The sequence below is a fragment of the Cyanistes caeruleus genome, chromosome 1 (genome assembly GCF_971803275.1).
Source record: "Cyanistes caeruleus chromosome 1, bCyaCae1.hap1.1, whole genome shotgun sequence".
Taxonomy (NCBI): Eukaryota; Metazoa; Chordata; class Aves; order Passeriformes; family Paridae; genus Cyanistes; species Cyanistes caeruleus.
Genome location: NC_141701.1, coordinates 151,971,414 through 151,990,243, shown reverse-complemented (window position 1 = coordinate 151,990,243; position 18,830 = coordinate 151,971,414). Strand labels below are relative to the sequence as shown.

Genomic DNA, 18,830 nt, shown 5'->3' with positions numbered 1-18,830 from the left:
TGCTGGGGAATGTAGTTCCCGCCTCACAGCTGCGCCGCTTTGCCGCCATGTTTCCGGGCTCCCTTTAGCCTGGGCGTGAGGGGAAAATGGGGAAGATGAAGGAAAAATACTCAGCAGGTAACACGGCCTCTCTGTGATAAAGAGCCCTGCCCACATAATTTCTTTTATGCCACTTTATGGGGTGTTTGGTGAAGGGATGGGGAAATAAGGAAGTGCACGTCCCTGCGACACCAGGATGGGGTTCACGGAGCGACGAGCAGGAGAAAGGAGGCTTGGCAGTCCCCAACCTGTACTCCACATAAACTCTTTAGGACACGCTGCTTCTCCTCAGCTCAGGGCTGGCCGAGATCTGATGTCCAGTCCCTGGCAGATGCTCTGCCATGTCTCTCCGGTGGTTCTGGAGGCTGCTGTCTCCAGCTGATCACTTTGGATCCAGAGGATCTCCAGGACACGACCCACAACCCGTGTCCCTCTGCCTGGGCCCTGCCACCCTCTAGTCACACAATGCTCCCGGTTCCTGGATAAGAACCGAGGTGTTTGTTCCTTCCCTGAGCATGCCGGATCTCAGCGATCCCCGTCACACCCCCGGCTCCAGCTGCTCTTCCAGGTATGCCCTCACTCCCACACTCCCTCTCTGAACATTTTCCTTTTTACAATTGAGCATTTATCACCGCTGTTATCAGCTCGTTGCTCCAGCCTGGCTGTGTTCTGGGTGGCTGCATCCTCCAGCTCCAGCACGGCTGCAACAAGCCATGCTCTGCTGCCAAAGGCTGCCATGGAAAACCAGAGCCTCTTCCCGCCTCCCTCCTGGTTATTCTATGGCCTCAGTGCCCTCAGGGAGAGGTAGGACACCATCACCGTGGGATCCAGCCAGGATACCTGCACACAGACACCCCCAGGACAGCACTTCTTTAATGCTCCAAAGGACATAGCAGGAGGAGACACAGGAAACTGGAGAGGGGATCCAGCCCAGGCAGAGCTGCAGCAAGTGTGCAGTGTGATGCCATGTCATTCCCACACCTCCTCCCTGCTCAGCTCCCCTGCAGGGGCCCAGCAGCCATCTGACCCCATCAGTCACACAGCCAGATCTGGGTTTCTGCTGAATAGAGACAAAAATACGGGACTTTCTCAGTGAAGGTGGCCTCAAACTGCAAGATCTGCATCATGTTCTCTGTGTTGTAGAAGGTCACTAGGCCTGCTTTGTATTGCAGGGTAGATCCTGATTCTCTGGAGCTCTTCCCTGAGCAGTTCAGGGGGCATGCTGTCTGTTTTGTACTGGCCCTCCCAGTCCAGTTTCAGGGCCCAGATCTTCTCTGATCTGGGCATGATGTACGACTCCTTTCTCAACATGGACTCCAGGGCCACCCCCAGGGCCCAGCCGTTCTGTTTCCCAACCTCCACCTCCCAGATATGAACCCCTGGGAGCCCAGGACTCTGGGGCTGCCCATGAAGCTCTTGGAGATGTCAGGGAGGTTTTGTTCTCCATCTCTGAAACAGATGGTTTTGTGGTCCTGTGAGAGGCTCAGGTGAGGGCCTGCCATCTCTGCGTCCAGTGTCACCTTCTCTAATTGACGACAGAAATATCAGTCTGTGCCTGCTGAGAACCAGCACCTCTCCACCCTGCACCACGGGACTGGGATGTGTCCTGGGAGCACGGGGGGGCAAGGGATGCAGGACCGTTACTGTCCCCACGTTGGTGAAGAGATGCTCCCTGAGGCAGGACTGAGCCAGGCAGTGTCCCCACATTCAGGGGACAGACACGATTGGCTTTGCTAAATCTGCTCCCAGATCTGCTGGCTATTGCTGCCTGTGGGAGCAGTGTATCCCGTGGGTGTGAGGAGGCACTGCTGCAAAGCAGGAGAGGGCCAGGCCAGTCCCTGCTCCTGTGACAAGTGCTCACCCAGCTCGGGACGCTGCTCTGCCGAGCAAGCAGGCAAGCTCGCTGCAGAGCCGGAGCTGCCCATCCGTCAGGGATGTTCTGCTGCCATCCCGTGGCCATCCCACAAGGCCACACAGGTGTCACTGTGCAGTGTCACCATCCCAGACCCTCTGCTAAACCCACTCCTCCGGGGACTGCGGGAGGGAAGCTGAGGCACGACTGTCCTGTGCTCAGATGCATCATCCCAAAAACTGAGAATGGAAGGCAGCCTCAGCACAAATGGTGCCGGCCAGACCTCAGCCTAGCGATGCTGCATCATGTGGGCCCCAAGCACCTGCAAAAATACTTCTGATCATGCCTAAATGCCAGCTAAAAACATGTACAGCCCCTCTGCTTAACTGGGCACAGCCTGACAACAGCCTTCTGCTGTCCTGGCCCTTGCCTGGTGTCGCAGGACAGCATCCCTGGTGCTGCCTGGCACGAGGACAGACCTGGATTTTTATAGCAGGCCTAGTGAAAACAATAGGACTCAGTTCTAGACAGATGCTGGGTTTACATGTGGTGTGAGCCAATCTCTGCACCAAGGATGTGAGGAAACTCATCCTGGAAAGGTTTTCCCCCCTCACTCGTGCTCATCAGCTCCAGACACCCTTTCCTTGTCTATCTCGCTCTGCAGGTTCACTGGAAGGAAAGGAAGATCCCTGAGTGTCTCTCCTGTGGCACCTTTCCTGCTCCCCATCAGGACAGCAAGCCAGATGTGGAGCCCCAGGCTCCAGCAAAGCCCATCTCAGGGATGGTTCCCATCTGGAGAAGGATTTTGCTCCCGAGCCCCAGGCAGAGGCACCAAGCAGTGAGGATTTCCTGCTGCCAGCCAAGCCCAGGAGAAGCACAACACAGAGCCAGCAGAGTTCTTTGAATTTGACCACCATGTCCACAACCAGCTGGCTCATCTCAGAGACACTCTCAATGCTCCTCTGCAGCTCCAGGAGAACCAGCTCTGGGATTGGGGCTGCCTCACAGCCGAGGGGAACAAAAGGGAGAGGAGCTCTGAGCCCAGCCACCAGCCAGGCCCGGGAAGGAAACAGGGAAATCCCTGCAGCCACAGAACCCAGAGCAGCTGTGTCCCAGCTATCAGCACAGGAACCCCATCTTTAGGAGGGGTGCAGTGGGGGAGCATCACCTGAAATCCCAAATACTCAGCAGGGCAAACCACCTCCCTCCCGGCTCCTGCAGCGCTCCCACACCTCTGCCCAAAGGAGCTGTGCAGGAGGAGAGGGACACCAAGCCTGTTTCAAACCTGCTCAGGATTTTGCCAACATCCTGCAAGGGAGAAAACACAGGTGAGATCTGGCACTGTTGAGGGGCAGGGAGCTACAGTGGAGGTTAAGGGGGCTGGGGGTCACCCCACACCTCACCCCAACCCTCCCTTCCCTCAGGGCCCTGACCCACAGCGGGCACAGCACGGTGTCACAGCGTGGCCCTCGGGCTGGAGAGGGTGCCAGGTGGGTGTCCCAGCCCCCCAGGGGTCACAGTACCCAGTGGGGGATGCAGCCCCACCATGAGGAACTCAACCACTGGCTGGTCCTGCTTCTCCTCAATCCACTCCATCCACACAATCACCGTGTCCCTCTCCCAAACCTTGGAGTTGTGTTTGTACCACAAGCTCCTGGGACACCTGCTTGAGCTGGGCCAGCAGGATCTCCTCCTGCTCCTTCAGGAACTGCTGCAGCTCCTCAAAGGTGTCGGGCACCCGCTGCAACTCCAACATCACCGTCACCTGCAAGGCACCGCACGGAGGCCCTGAGCCCGCCCAGCCTCCAGCTGCCTCCACAGGGACACAGCTGCTGCAGAGAGGGGACAAGGATCACACACAAGGGGAGCAGAGGTTTTGTACAGCACGAGTGGAAAGAAGGGAGAGTCTGGATGTTGATGAGCCCAAGGAGGCCATATGAGATGGATAGAGAGGGAGAGAGAAAAGAACGTTGTCATGGATTAGGAGGTAAGTATATATGGGGAGAGGGAATGATGGGACATTCCTGGGGAGCCAGGTGGGTGAGCAGTGGGGGGCATGGAGAGGATCACACACCAGCAGGTCATCACTTTTTGGGTCTTCTTTGAGCTTCAATTTTTCCTTCTGTTTTTGTAGAAAAAGCAGGTTGCTCTGGAGCATCTCCTAGGGCAGGGATTAAAAAAAAGCATTTCTGGTAATTTTGGAGTGACATTCACAGGAGGGAGATGATGTCACCAAACAACTCCTGTGGGGACAATCCCAGTGTGGGGAGTCACTAGGGGTGACCCCTGAGTGCCTGGGAGTGGCACACACCTCTCCAAACTCACTTTAGTCAGGCTGGGGAGAGCCCCATCCACAGCTCTTATGGCCAGAAACATTTCTGGAATAACTTCATGTAGAATCCCTGGAGTTTGCGGTTTGGGTTTGTTTTTTTAAAATATTTATTTAATAAGAAAAAACAACTTTCGACATTGGAAGTGGGATTTCTGGGAAGAGGTTTGCAGTGACAGTAGCACTTACTCAGACATGCTCCATAAATTTGCTGGAGTATTAAAAAACTCCTCATGCTCTGAGTTATCTCTTGTGTTGCAGTGAGCTGAGCCCACATTGCGGGGCAGAAACCCTGGCTGGGGACATCTGGGGCACAAGGGACCATATGGGGACACAGAGGGGTGAGCAGTGAGAGGGACCTGGGCCCTTGGGTGGGCTGGGCCAGGCGATGGGAGAACCAGCAGCTCCAGCAGGGTGGGATACAGGACCCCAGCCCACAGATGGGGACCCCAAACCCCAGACAGGGTAGCAGCTGGGTGAGGCCCCAAATCCGTGGCCCAAATCCTAGGGGACACACCCTAACCTGTGTGTGGAGTGGAACCAGAGCAGTGCCCTGAGAGAAGCCCAGACCGTGCTCAGAGGAGACCCAGCCATGCATGGAGGGGACCCAGACCCACACCCAGAGCAGCTGATGCCCACAGCAGACCCCAGACGTGTGTCCGGACAGGACACTCACCTGTACCCAGAGGGGACCCTGCCCGTGCGTGGAGTCGATCCCAACCTGTGGCCGAGCCCGATCTGTGCCCCTCGGCCACCCCACCCCGGGCAGCGAAGACACCCAGCCCTGCGGCCGCCCCATACTCGGAGCTCCCGGGCGGTCTCGGTGCCGGCGGTGCTGGGCTCCAACAGCACCAGGAGCTCTCCGTGCTGGGGCACCGCGGCCGCTCCGCCACCCCCGGCGGGCCCGGGCCGGCCTCACCCGGCTCCACCGCAGGCTGTGCCCGCACGGCCCCGGGCACGACGGGCAGGTGGTGTCGGCAGCCGGCTGCTCGCCCGGAGGCAGCACATCTGGAGCCGTGGCAGCGCCGGGTGGTAACAGACGGCAACAGACGGGATGGGGCGGCGCTGCTGGGTGTGTAAGAGTGTGAGTGTGCGCATCCGTGTTATTACACACACGTGTGTGTGTGTGTGTGTGTGTGCCAGGGTACACCCGTGTCACACATCACACAGGTGTGTGTCTGCCAGGGTACACCCGTGTCACACATCACACACGTGTGTGTGCCAGGGTACACCCGTGTCACACATCACACACGTGTGTGTGCCAGGGTACACCCGTGTCACACAGGTGTGTGTGCCAGGGTACACCCGTGTCACACATCACACACAGGTGTGTGTGCCAGGGTACACCCGTGTCACACATCACACAGGTGTGTGTGCCAGGGTACACCCGTGTCACACATCACACAGGTGTGTGTGCCAGGGTACACCCGTGTCACACAGGTGTGTGTGTGTGCCAGGGCACACCCGTGTCACACATCACACACGTGTGTGCCTCTGGGTGTGTGTGTGTACGCGTGGGAGCGTCCCCGTCTCTCCCTGTGCATATTCCTGTTCCTGGATCTCACAACACACACCCGCGTGTCCGTGTGTGCAAGCAGGGGAGGAAGGAGAAGGAAAACCCCGAGGTGGAACAGGGGCCGGGGGCTCGCTGCGTGTGCCCGTGGGCAGCTCACCCGAGCGGGGATGCAGCAGCAGGGGAGGGCTGGGGAGAATGCGAGCCTTCATCCCAGCCTTCCCCCGGGGCACGGCGCTGCCAGCGCCCGCGGATGCTCGCCTTAAATTAATTTAGTCATTAATAACCTGGAACGCGTCCGGGAGCTTCGCCCTGGCTCGGCCCTGGCGGCGGGTCGGGAATGCCTTCCCCAGGCCTTGCGCTGGGATCCTTCCCGGGGCCTGCCTCTCGCCGGAGCCGCTCCCCGGCCACCCGGGCTGGGTTAATGCAGTGCTTAATGCAGTTTTAAGGGATTGTGTCGGGGCGGCAGCTGCGCCGTGCGGGAGCCCAGGGTAATCCCGTGCTGCCGGCCCCGGCCCGCTCGCCTGAAATCCCCCCAAGCTCCGGCCTCCATCCCCGCACCGCATGGCTGCCTCTCCCAGCGTCTCCTTCCCTCTCACCCCAGCTCCAAACACCCGGAGAGCAGCAGCAGCAGCAGCGCTTAGGGAAGCAGAGCCCCTCGAGCTGCCTCGTGTTTCTCCGCCTGCTGCGGATCCAGATTGTCCCTTCTGTGCTGCTGCCGTGGGCTCAGTGCCGGAGGGTGCTGGGTGCCCAAAACCAAGTCCCCGTATTCAGCCGTCTGTTCTGCTCCTCCTCCATCCTCACGTGCTGCCAGCCGGGGCCCAAGGAGTGTTTTCAGGGCACCACAAAGCAGTCGAACGAATCCCTCTGCAGGCAGTGACTGCCATGGCCGTGCCCTGCTGAGCATCCCTGCCACCCCACTGCCAGCTTCCCTGCCCCGGTGGCTCCCAGGTCGTGCTTCCAGCCCCCTGCCCCCTGCCCCTGCAGCACCCCGGGGTGACAGCCTGATGTCCCCACTCATCTGGAGCCTGTGGGGTGCTGCCCGGGGGTACACTGCTCATTCATACCCAGGTGGGGACAGCAGTGGCTCCTGCTCATCCCCTGTTCCTGGAGCTGCTGTCTGGGTACATCTGTGTCCAGTTCTTCCAGCACTCCAGGCCAGGGAAGGCTGGGTGTCACCAGCCCAAGCTGTGGGACAGGAGTTAGTGTCCCACCATGGGACAACGCTCTTAATTGCCACCACTGTGGTTTTCAGAGTCACTGCCACCTGCACTCAGGGCTACGATGGCCGTGTTGTCCCACTGGCACGGGAGCTGTCTCTGCAGACGGATCGGTGACATTTGAGCTGCTCAAGGTCACCAGGATGTTGTTAAATCCTGGCAGTGTCCAGCGACCGAGGCTGTTAGATCCGTGTGTGGTGGGTGAGGAGCAGCACGAGGGGCAGGAGTTGCTGTGTGGGGCCCAGCGACACAGAGCAGAGCACCAAGGTCCTGGCACTGCGAGGGACAGCCAGGCACTTCAGCTTCTTTTTTGCCGATAAAAAGCTGAATTAATCCATTTTTAGGAAGAAAAAAGGATTCTGCCAGGTCTGTGTCGCTGCCAGTGGGACGGACATGAACCGCTGAGTAGCAGAATCAGTTCTGCTTTTCATTTCCTTCTTCTCCATAATTGTATTTAGTGCTGGTGAGGGGGATGCAGGGATGCTGAGGGACACAGGGCTGCAGCCAGGCCCTCCTCTCCTGCCCCCACAGCTCCCTGCCAGGACATCAGCCCCACCACAGCACTTCTCATGGAATCCCAGAATGGTTTGGGTGGAAAGGGACCTCAAAGCTCATCTTGTTCCACTTCCCTGGAAGGGCAGGAACACTATCTCAGGTTGCTCAAAGCCTCGTCCAACCTGGCCAACTTCCAGAGATGGAAGTGTCAACTCCTATCAGACATCACACCCTGACCTGAAACCCCAAACTTCTTCCAGGGAGTTGCAGGCACAACCCCAGCAGTGGGAAGGCAGGAACCTTGGCAGGAGCCTGTCCTGGCAGCCCCAAAATGCTCCCACCCACAGTGGTGACCAGCTGATGGCTCTCAGCAGCTCCACATGGCTGCGCTGCCCTCTGGCACTTCCTAGCACAGAAGAGGCCGTAAATCCCAACTTAGGAGGGGTTCACACACCAGGAAAGTCCTGGATGAGGACTGGTTCTGCAAAGCCATTAACAGGTCCCAACAACTTCTCCCATCATCGCTCTTTATTGATGCCACTGTCCAACACGAGATCTGACAGCACCGGGATGGAGCCTGGTGTGCTCTGAGGAGCTGGTGCCACCACCCCAACCCAGCTGGTGCCACCACTGGAGCCTCAGCTGGTGTCACCACCCCAGCCCAGCTGGTGCCACCACCCCAGCCCCAGCCCAGCCCTTTGGATGGATCTCACCCAGCCAGGTGACAGCTGGGATCACCAGGAACCGAGCTGGTACAAACAGGGGCTCAGACCAACAGCAGGGAGATGGATCATGTCCCACCCACCCTGGCAGGAGGTGCCCAGGGACAGGGAGGTCTTTCCTTGGAGCCATCCTGGAGCTGCTCCTCCCCTGGGCAGCAATTCTGCCTCTCCTGCCACTGAGGAGCACGTGAGCAATGCCACCAGCAGCAGCTCAAGGACAGCAGAGCAGGTAAACACAGCAAGGCTTTGCTCTGTTCCTGGAGACCCCACAGCACCCCATGGGCACACCCACAGCACCCCAATGCCCCCGGTGGCAGGACTGAGCTAGGAACGAGTGTTTGGAGGAGCCTTGCGGAGGGGTCCTACCAGAAAAAGGATCTTTTACTGCAACTAGAATTTTATTCTATTGTATAATTCAGGAGTGCATCACAGCCCCGCGAGCCGGGCAGGCACCTATCAGCGTTTCCAATCTAGACACACGCAGAACTTCCTCATCAGCTGCATCTGTTAATTACTCACCTCCCCCCGGCTGGAGCTCCTCCTGTCGCATCCAGCCCGGATGGGCAGCGCCTCCACAGAGCTCCTGGACAAAAAGTGACTGTGCCAGAATCAGCCTACAGAGCAGTTAACAAAAAAAAAAAACAAACCAAAAAGAAAGAAACAAACAAACAAAAAAAAAACAAAACGAAAAATAAAATCTTGCCCATCCTAAGGTTGCTTATCAAATAAAAGTTCCTCCACATTTATTAAAAAAAACCAAACAGTAGATTTAAAAAGCAGTTACGAGTCCTACTCTGGCAAAACACCCTGTGTACAGGTTTCTTTTGTCGGTGGTTTGCTTGTTGGTGAGGATTCCCCCTAAATCAGCTGCTTCTGTTAATTTTATATATATATAATCTTTTAATTTTGCCGCGCGTTGCTTGCTTTAATTCATTAATTTATTTCCAATCAGCCGAGTCTCCACCAGACCAGCGGCGCTACCACACAAAGCTTCCTTTGATGTCCATGCCCTGAGCCGGGGTGGGGGGAGATGGATGGAGGGAGGGTGGGAGAGATCAGTGGAGGAGAAGGAGGACGAGTAGGAAGGGAGGGATGGAGGGAGGGAGAGGAAGCCTCGGCAGCCCCTCACTCTCCCATGTGCGTCCTCAGGTGGTACTTGAGCGACTGCTTGTAGCGGAAGCACTTGGTGCACTCGGTGCAGGGGTAGGGCCGCTCGCCGGTGTGCGCCCGCTGGTGCTCCAGGAGGTGATGCTTCTGCGTGAAGTTCTTGCCGCACTCGGTGCAGTGGTAGGGCCGCTCGCCCGTGTGGATGCGCTGGTGCTCCAGGAGGTGGTGCTTGCGGATGAAACCCTTCCCGCAGACGGCGCAGGCGTGCGGGCGCTCCCGCGTGTGGATGCGGTAATGGTTGGTGAGCTTGGACTTCTCGCTGAAGGTCTTCTCGCACTGGCTGCACTGGTAGGGCCGCTCGCCGGTGTGAGTCCGCTGGTGCCGCAGCAGGTGGGAGGGCCGGGTGAAGTTCTTGCCGCACTGGGGGCACAGGAAGGCCATCTCGTTCTTGCCGGCGTGGATCCTCTGGTGCATGAGCAGGCTGATCTGCAGGCGGAAGCTCCTCCGGCACTCGCCGCAGGTGAAGGGCCGCTCCCCGACGTGGGTGATCTGGTGTTTGCTGAGGCTCGACTTGTGGCTGAAGCTGCTCTCGCACTCGGAGCACTTGTAGGGCTTCCCCGGGGGCGGGGGCCGCGCCGGGGGCTTGAGGCCGTGCTCGGGGCGCCGCGGGACCCCCACGCCGCGGCGCGTGTGGCTGCGCTGGTGCAGCAGGAACTGCTGCTTGTTGCGGAAGCTGAGGTCACACTCGTGGCACTCGTAGGGCCCTTCCTTGAGGTGGTTGCGCTGGTGGATCATGAAGTTGATCTTGAGCATGAAGCTCTTCCCGCACTCGGGGCAGATGTAGGGTCTCTCCCGCGTCCGGTTCCGCTGCTGGCCGCCGGCCGGCTTCATGTCCCCGGAGTCCCTCTCGCAGGCCGACGGTTTCCTGACGCGGGCGGCCAGGCTGCGGGGCTGCGCCTTGGAGCTGCACTGCGCCTCGCAGCCCAGCCCGGCCTCGTGGCTGGGGAACGCCGGCGGCTCGCTCCGGCCCGAGAACATGGCACACGGCTCCAGCGTGTCGGGGTCATCCTCCTCCTCCTCCTCTTCCTCCGTCTTGATCACGATCCCATCCTCTGAGGGGGAAAATTGAACAGCGTTAGGGTCAGTGTTTTGGACAGGGCGGTCTCCTACACCCCTGGCTGCTACAGAAACATCTGCACGGGCTCCCACAGCTGTTTGTGCCTGCCTGCTCTGCCTGAGCACCCCGACACGAGCCGGCTGCAGCCCAGAGCGCTGGGATGGGCCATGTGCCCCCTGAACAAGGAGTTCAGACAAACCACCCCCGGTCAGGCTCCTCTGGAGGGTGCGCTCCGACCGCCTGCCAAAAGGTTTGCAACTTGGTGCTGCTGCAGGATGTGGGGGATAAAAGCGCCGTGGGTTCGCCAGGGCTCGGGTGGCCGAGTGATTTCAGAGCAGCTCCATGTGCCGCTGTTTCACTGGGCTACGGCACCGCTCCCGGCACGGCACCGCTCGGCAGGAACGGCACCAGGCTGCCAGCTCTGCTCCGGGGACAGCACAGCCAACAGGGGACCGTCCCCTTCCCTCAGCCTCGCCGTGATGTGGCGTGGAGAGAGACCCACCCCTCTCCTTCCCAGAGCACTCAGCAGTGGGATGGAATGGCAGCAGGATGGATGGCAGCAGGCCAGGCTCCCCTTCGTGTCACCGAGGCCAAAAGTGAGCTGGGGATTTTGTTTGGTGAGAGCAGCCATCCCAGGGACCTGTGTCCAGCACAGCCCCAGGAATGGCCCACAGAGCATCCCTCATGTCACCCCATGCTGGACTGTGGGCCAGGCCTAAATGCTCTCCCAGGAAGAGCATTCCCAAGAAAAGGAAATGGATGGGAGTGGATGTGTCAAAGCCATGGCCCTCTTCCCTCCGAGGGAAGGGAAAACCCAGTTCCTTCTCCCTGCCCCTCTATGGACCTGGGGCTCAGCCCCCCATCCTGACCAGCACAGCCACAGCTCCCACTCAGCCCCACCGGTCAGGCCCCACACCCTGCAGAGGCAGCAGCTCTCAGACAAGGATCAGTTCCAGCCCCACTGGTGGCTTGGCTGGTTTCCCTCACAAAGCCTTGAGCAGACCACAGGACCCACAAGACGGAGTTGAGGCCCTCAAGAACCCAATTCTCTGTGCCTTGGTTTGTGTTACACCGCCACAAAGCCGTCAGGAGGACGGAACCCATCGTTCCCAAGCTCTCCTCTCCCTGCTCTCCTATCCCCACCCTGACAGCACATCTGTAGGACTTGGCCCGTATCTGCCACTCCACTGGCAGAATCCTACACATGAAACACTTGGTACCATCATCTCATCTCTCCACAAATCACCTCATCCTTCCCCTTCCCTCCTGGCAGCTCGCAAACCACAGAGCTCCAGCCACATTCTTCCCTATCCTGTGGAGCTGCCCGGAGCAATTCCCACGCTTGGCAACCTGCAGGACCATCCACATTGCCCCAGCAGTGTCCAGTGTGTAACCATCCACTCCCCCACACCTCTCACCAACGTCCTGCCCTCTGCCACAGCCGGATTTTGGGAGCAGGGCTCTCACAGAACACTGCCTGAGACACATCTTCCCTTGCTCTCCGTGGCTTTTCCCAGGCTGGCCCAGCGCTTGCTCTGCTCCTTAGCTGGACAGGAGCCTTCAGAGACCACGTTCTGTATCCACCATGGATGTGCTGCCTCCTCCTCCAAGCTCAAGGGCTGACCAGAGCCACTCTTGGAAGTTGCTGCAGTCAGAAACTTTCCTTCTGGTGCTGGTTCTGGGGGGATTTACCTCCAACCCCTTCCCCACCTTTTCCTAACCCACCACAGCCCCCCAGACCTCCTGTCACGTGTGCAGAGCCGTGTCCCCAGCATCTCACCTGTGCAGCTCCCATGGTGAACGATGACCCTCTGGATCTCGTTGAAGTCGGCTCCGTACTCAGATGAGTCCCCCAGGCTGGTGCCCGGGAGGTCCCTGGGTGGGGACACGGAGCCGTAGGGGCTCTCACAAGCTGCCTCCTCATCCGGGCTCTGGAAGCTGCCCTCGGACTGCCCCGACATCCCGTGCAGCTCGGGGTTCTCGGGGCTGTCTTCAGGAAGGAGCTCCTCCGTTTTGATCACAACCCTTATTCCAGCTGCAACAACGAGAGATTCCCACTCACCATCACTCCCAGGAGCCAGGACAAAGGACCTGCTCCCAGCAATCCCTGCCAGCTCCAGCTGCTGATCCCGCCGAGCGTTTCATCTGCTCGGCCTCTTCTGCTTTCCCTTCAGCCCCTGCCCTTCACCCATCCCTGCCACGCTCCCAGCTCCAGCCCAGGATGCTCTGCAGGCACAGGGAACTCGCTCCACCCAGCTTGGGTGCCACAGCAGAGCACTGCTCAGCCGCCCCACATCCCCCAGGCTGAAGCTCCACGTGGGCCGGTGATTTTCCTCTTCCCATGGGCCTCAATTTAATTTTGAGATCCTTGTGATAGAAAGCACAAGCAGGGTGTTGGTGTGACCCCACATCCACAGCCTGGAATCAGGAATGATGAGTGGAGGTGACACCATCTCTTTCAGGCCACTTTCTTATCTCCTTATCACAGCACAGGAGTTGCTCTGGGACTCGGGGTCACTGGTACCCCATTCCCAGCCCAGTCTTGCCCCTCAGCATCCCATCTCCCTGCACACAGCATGGGACCAGGCTTCCCTTCCCAGGAGGATGCTCCAAACCCAGACACCATCCACACAAAGAGAGGGTGGAAAGGATTTTCTGGGTGGATCGGCTCTCCCAATGGGACCCGATTCTCCTTCCTTGCCGGGCACACCGGCTCCCTGAGGACCTGGTCTGGTTGCAGATGCTTCCCTTGCTGGGAAGGACTCCCAGTGCCCAACTCTCCAGGCTCTGCTTGTCCTGGTTTCTATGTTGAGCTGTACCTGGACATCAAACCTCCAACCAGCCAAATTTATCCTAGGCAAGGCTTCACATGATCAACCACACCAGCCACAGCTTCCAGCAACATCTGCTTCAGCCTTGGGATGAGCAGCTCCTGGGAACACAACCCAGGGCTGCCCTGGTGCCAAGGTGCCGCCTCACCTGCCGTGGCATCAGTAATGATCTCACTCTCCTCCAGGTCCTGCTCATTCCTGCCCCGTGATTCCTCCCCTTGCTCGATCTGAGACAAAACACCAGGTTTGGAAATTGCATAGTCTGTTGAGAGACAGAGGGGTGGGAGAGAGGGGTTACTGCACTGGGAATCCAACATTGCCTTCCACCTCTTCCCAGGATGCTCAGGAACATCCACACGTTCAAAATCCTCTAAAAGGGTGTGTGGGCTGGTACCCACTGCAGACCCAGAAGATGCAGGGCAACCCTCCCAACAGCCATGGGGAAGGAGCTGCTTTTTGATGGCATAACTGGCTGGAAGAGGTTTGGGAGGTCTCCAGCCCACCTGCCCACAGGGCATCCCTCACCCAGGCAGAACACCACCACAGCATGAGCTGGAATAAACCCAGACTAAAAACATCCTCCTGTGTTTGGGACATTTGGGTCTCATCAGAGGGGATCTCCAAGGAGGAGCCAGAAGGAGCCTCCTGTCCCTCAGCAGGGCGAGGACCCCCCGTATTTACCCAGGGAGATCAGAGACTCGTAGTTCCCCTTCATCACATTCTTGTACAGCTCCTTCTGCCACTCCTCCAGCTTCTCCCATTCCTTGTCATTGAAATAGACGGACACGTCATCAAAGGTCACCGGCACCTGCAATTCCAACAGCAGGTTCAAGCAGGAGCCTGCACACAGCCAGGCTTCAGCTCCTTCCACGCCATCAATGAGCTGCTTTTTACATTTAAAGCATTATATTTTTACATTTAAAACAACTCCTGAGCAGGTATTTCTTTGGGAATGAAGGACTTAACCAAATGGGTGGTTCTTAGTGATGAATCCAGACTGGGATTTCCCCAAAGGACCCCAAGCTCCTCCTCCGAGTCCCTGCTCTCTGCAGGGTGCTCAGGCTTGGGAGACCGTAAAGGAGACAAAACCCAGGAGCTGGGCTGGACTCATCCCTATTGATGAGCTGACGTAACTCCCGGATTCAATTACCCCAGAAGTCCAGGGAAAACTCTACCCAGGCCCACAGGGCTCCCCATTATCCTTGTGTGCTCACCATCTGCAGCTTCCCAGCTTGTTAGCCAAGGAATAATTCCTAAGGATAAATTGAGGATGTGCAAATCGTGCCGTGTTGGAGCAGAGGTCTTCAGAGGCAACGCAGCACTCCAGTTCTGTCCCCCAACCACACTAATGGGGTGTCAGGTCTGAACCCACCTTTTCCTGATCCTCTCTGCTCTCTCCAGAGATGCTCCCTTTCCCGTGTCTTACACAGGCTCGTTTGCACACTCTCTTTTAGCAGGAAGGTTGTGAAATTCAAGTAGGAGCTGAATATTGATGGTGGGCTCTTTCTAGAGCTCATGGAGCTCATCTGCCTTCCTGAATCCCAAAGCTTCCCCTTCCCTGCAGCAGCAGCTCCCACTTGTTCCTTCCCCAGCCTGGGAGACTCTGCAGCATCAAGGTGGTCAAAACAAAAGAATCACAAAATCTGCAGGGCTTTTTCAAGTGGTGGCAAAAAGAACCGAACAAAAAAAGAGTCAACGCCCCCGGGGCTGTGCAGCGCAGTGGAGCAGAACTGAAACCTCTGGCCTGAGTACCAGGATGTCCTCCCAGGCCTCTGTCCTACCATATTTTAGTCCCAGCAGGGGATGAGCTGGGAAGCTGCAATGAGCAGCTGCAGTGGAGAGAGAGACTCACCTGTGCAGGGGCTGTCCCTGCTCACCCACCCCAGTCCTGCCCTCCGGGAGCATTTCGGGTGCAGAGCCCGGCTCCCGCACCCCTGGACACCGTTACCTTGGGGACTTCCCCCTTCCTGCCTGGGGGCAGCCGTAGGATCCAGAAGTTCCTGTTCTTCAGGAGGTTCTCCATGTTCTCCAGGCGCCGCTGGAGCAGCCCGTACTCCTGGATGAGGGTGCCCAGCGCCGCGCACTTGCTCTCCAGCTGGTTCCCCAGCTCCGCCGCCGTCTTCTCACAGTCGATCAGCTTCTTCTCTGCCATCCCCGTCCGACCCTCCAGGTCGAGCAGGCGGGTGGAGTGAGAATCCACCTTCCGCTCCACCGCCTGCACGGCCGCCACCACGGTCAGGGACAGCTCTGCCGTCTGCGTCTCCCGCTCCGAGGTGCGCTCGGGGCCGGCCGCTGGCCGGAGGGGCGAGGGGCAGCGCGGCGGCCGCACCGGCTCCGGCGCCTGCGGACACAAGGGCGAGGGGTCAGGGCGGGGGATCCCCCCCGGGGGAATAGGGACCCTCCCGGTGTGATAGAGCCCCTCCCGTCCGGTGTGACAGGGGCCGCCCGGGGCGATGGGGACATCCCCGGGGCCATGCGGACCCGGCGGGGGGGGGCGCTGCAGGGCCCAGCGCTCCCCGGGGCGGCGGGGACGTCCCCGTGTCCCCGCTAAGCCGCTTATACCGGCCCCGTGCCGGTCCCACGGGACGGGCAGGACCCGCCGCGGCGGGGGGGGTGGGGGGAGGTGACAGCGCGGGGCCGGGAGGTGACACGGGAGGGGGGGGGCGCGGGGTGACACGGGCCGGCCGAGCCCCGTTGCCATGGGCACGGCGAGGGGACACCCGGGGGGCCGCGGGCGCCCCGTCGCCATGGGGACCGGGCGGTGACACGGGAAGGGGGGGCCGGCGGCGGGTCCGTCCCGGGGGGCCGCAGGGCCCGGCGGCGGCGCGGGGGGGGCGCGGCGGCCGGGCAGGCCCGGCCCCGACGGCAGCGCGGGCGCCGCCGGCCGCGGAGGCCCGGGCGGGCTCGGCGCGGCGCCTCCGCCCCCCCGGGGCCGCCCGTCCCGTCCCCGCCCGCTCCCCCGGGAGGCGGCCGCGGCCCCCGCGCTGACAGCGCCCGCCGCCCGCCGCCCCCCCCGCCCGCCGCGGCCCCGACGGCGCGGCCCGGCAGCCCCGACGTGCGGCCCGCGAGCCGCGGGCGGGCGGTGCGCGCCGGGCTCGGCCCCGCGGCGGGCGGCCGCCCTTTACCTGAGCGGGGGCCCCCTCGGCCATGGCCCTTTGTTCCGTGCCCGGGGCCCCGGGGGCCGCGGCCGGGAGGATCCAGCGCCCGCTCGCTGCTTCACCTCCGCCCGCCGCCGGGCATCGGGCTGGGCGCGGGGCGGCGCGGCGGGGCGGGGGCGCGGCGCGGCGGGGGCGGGGCGGGGGCGGCGCGGGCCTAGCGGGCGGAGGCGGCGGGGCGGGGGCGGCGGCGGCTCCGACACCGAGCGCGGCTCCGGGTCCGGGTCCGGGTCCGGCGCTCCGGCCGCGCCGCTGCCCCGCCGCGCCGCCAGGGGGCGCTGCCGCCGCCGGACCGCGCGCCGAGCGGGGCGGAGCGGGGCGGGCGCGCGCCGAACAGCGCCCCCTGGCGGGCCGACGGCATCACCGCCCCGCCCCGTCGGGGCCCCCCCACGGCACCGCCCGGTGCCCGCTCCGCCGGGGACTGCGGGCACCGAGACTGGCGAACTGACGGGGCTGGGGGCACCCGCGGCGCTCGGGGAGCTGGGCTGGCAGCGGAGAGCCGGGGGGGCTGGCGGGACCGAGGAGTAACGGGGAAGGCCCCGGGGTGCGGTGCAGGGGGACGGGAGGTGTTGGTTTGGCTGGGGCGAGAGAGAGGGGCAAGTGGGAGAGACTCGGTGCGACATGGGGAGGGCAGGGGAGGGACCGGGGGGTTTCTGTGGAGGCTCCGGGGCGGCTCCCCCGGCCCCGCCCGTCGGGTCCCCCCGCCCATCCCTGCGGGCTCGGAAATGGCGGCCGGGGGCGGCGGCGCCGCGGAAACGGAGAGACCCCTCCCCTCCCACGGCCTCCCCGCCGGACCCGACCCCAGCATCGCATCCCATCGGATCCCATCCCATCCCATCCCATCCCATCCCATCCCATCCCATCCCATCCCACTGATCCCATCGCATCCCATTCATCCCATCGCATCCCATCGCATCCCATCCCATCGCATCCCATCCCATCGCATCCCATCCCATCCCATCCCATCCCATCCCATCCCATCCCATCCCATCCCATCCCATCCCATCCCATCCCACTGATCCCATCGCATCCCATCGCATCCCATCGCATCCATCCCATCCCATCCCATCCCATCCCATCCCATCCCACTGATCCCATCCCATCCCATCCCATCCCATCCCATCCCATCCCATCCATCCCATCCCATCCCACTGATCCCATCCCATCCCATCCCACTGATCCCATCCCACTGATCCCATCCCATCCCATCCCATCCCACTCATCCCATCCCATCCCATCCCATCCCATCCCACTGATCCCATCCCATCCCACCCCATCCCATCCCATCCCACTGATCCCATCCCATCCCACTGATCCCATCCCATCCCATCCCATCTCCCCAGTCCCATCCCTGCGGGGGCACAGCCCTGGCACACCTTGCGGGGGAAAGCAGGAGCACAGGGAAAGGCAGGAAACCCTTTGGTTTGTGGGAAAAGGGAGGTTGTGGGTTTGTGGGTTTGTGGGTTTGTGGAAGAAGGGAGAGGACAAGTGGGATGGGTCACCTGGGCTTGGCGGGGACAGGGATGTGACAGCAGGTAGGGACCTCCAATTAAGTGTCCCATGTCCAGGCCCCTCTTGGGCTGTCCCAGGGATCCACAACCCCTGTCCAGAGCTGATCCGTTGGGAGGGGACACCAGGAGTAGCTCTGCAATGGAGGGAGGTCCCTCCTGGGGTTTGTACATCCCAGTGCAGCTCCTGGCAGAGGGAGACCTGACTCTGGCTGTGGGAGACCCCACGCTGTCCCTATGGAGATGGCTGTGGATCACCAGGTGAATTTATTCCCAGGAGTGGACTGAGCAGGATTGGGATAGAGCCATGTCTGTGGAGTGTCTGTGACCTGTGACCATGTGGACACACACAGAGCACACGTGTGACCACAGAGGGACATTCCTGTGTCCTCACAGTGTCCCTGTGTTCTCAGAGCTCTGCTCAGCCTCACCTTTGGAGCACCTGCTCTCCCCAGCCTGGATCCCACAGGATGCTCCTTGCCTGAGCTCTTTTCCCTCTTCTTCTCCCCACCATCTTCAGCATCTCCATCCCCACATGGCTCAGCCCCATTCCATGGAGTGGCTCCAGAGAGTGAGGGGATTCACCAGGGTCACTCAGACCTTGGGGGGGATTCACCAGGGTCATTCAGAGCCTGGGGGGATTCACTGAGGTCACTCAGAGCCTGGGGGATTCACCAGGGTCATTCAGACCTTGGTGGGGATTCACCAGGGTCATTCAGAGCCTGGGGGGATTCACTGAGGTCGCTCAGAGCCTGGGGGATTCACCAGGGTCATTCAGACCTTGGGGGGATTCACCAGGGTCACTCAGACTTTGGGGGATTCACTGAGGTCATTCAGAGCCTGGGGGATTCACTTGGGGTTACTCAGATCCTGGGGGATTCACCAGGGTCACTCAGACCTTGGGGGAATTCACCAGGGTCACTTAGACCTTGGGGGATTCAT

At 60.7% G+C, this 18,830-nt stretch overlaps 3 protein-coding genes and 1 long non-coding RNA gene across 8 annotated transcripts in view; 1 reads left to right on the top strand and 3 right to left on the bottom strand.

Moving 5' to 3' along the window:
- LOC147656046 (uncharacterized) overlaps positions 1-18,830 on the bottom strand; it is a 100,058-nt gene that overhangs the window by 24,469 nt on the left and 56,759 nt on the right. The gene's annotated exons all lie outside the window — the stretch shown is intronic.
- Positions 12-8,901, top strand: LOC147656050 (uncharacterized). Of its 4 annotated transcripts, XR_015277978.1 has the most exons (5): positions 12-117; positions 2,556-5,037; positions 5,155-5,432; positions 5,506-5,593; positions 5,628-8,901. It is a non-coding gene; the product is annotated as an uncharacterized LOC147656050 (long non-coding RNA). The 4 variants fall into 4 exon arrangements; XR_015278009.1 differs by having other exon boundaries at positions 5,155-5,396; positions 5,506-8,901; XR_015277972.1 differs by having other exon boundaries at positions 5,155-8,901.
- On the bottom strand, positions 1,071-1,580 carry LOC147656051 (E3 ubiquitin-protein ligase TRIM69-like; the record flags this gene model as incomplete). The annotated part of the gene is given in 3 exon segments (XM_086871271.1): positions 1,071-1,211; positions 1,213-1,415; positions 1,418-1,580. Coding segments are annotated over 3 exon segments (507 nt in total), but the record flags the coding sequence as incomplete, so codon positions are not given.
- ZNF777 (zinc finger protein 777) lies at positions 8,550-16,485 on the bottom strand. Of its 2 annotated transcripts, none has more exons than XM_086853775.1 (6): positions 16,351-16,485; positions 15,174-15,566; positions 13,907-14,033; positions 13,374-13,487; positions 12,175-12,429; positions 8,550-10,389 (listed from the first exon to the last, which is right to left on the bottom strand). In XM_086853775.1, the coding sequence occupies exons 1-6, from the start codon at positions 16,372-16,374 to the stop codon at positions 9,296-9,298; spliced, it is 2,007 nt and encodes a 668-aa protein (XP_086709901.1). In that variant the 5' UTR covers positions 16,375-16,485; the 3' UTR covers positions 8,550-9,295. The 2 variants fall into 2 exon arrangements, with proteins under 2 accessions (XP_086709901.1, XP_086709980.1); XM_086853854.1 differs by lacking the exon at positions 16,351-16,485 and adding an exon at positions 15,788-15,833.

Coding starts and splice junctions, on each gene's coding strand:
- ZNF777 (XM_086853775.1), bottom strand. CDS start 16,374: ATGGCCGAGGGGGCCCCCGCTCAG. Junction 15,567..16,350: donor CCGAGGGGGCCCCCGCTCAG/GTAAAGGGCGGC, acceptor TTGTGTCCGCAG/GCGCCGGAGCCGGTGCGGCC. Junction 10,390..12,174: donor TCACCATGGGAGCTGCACAG/GTGAGATGCTGG, acceptor TTTCCCCCTCAG/AGGATGGGATCGTGATCAAG.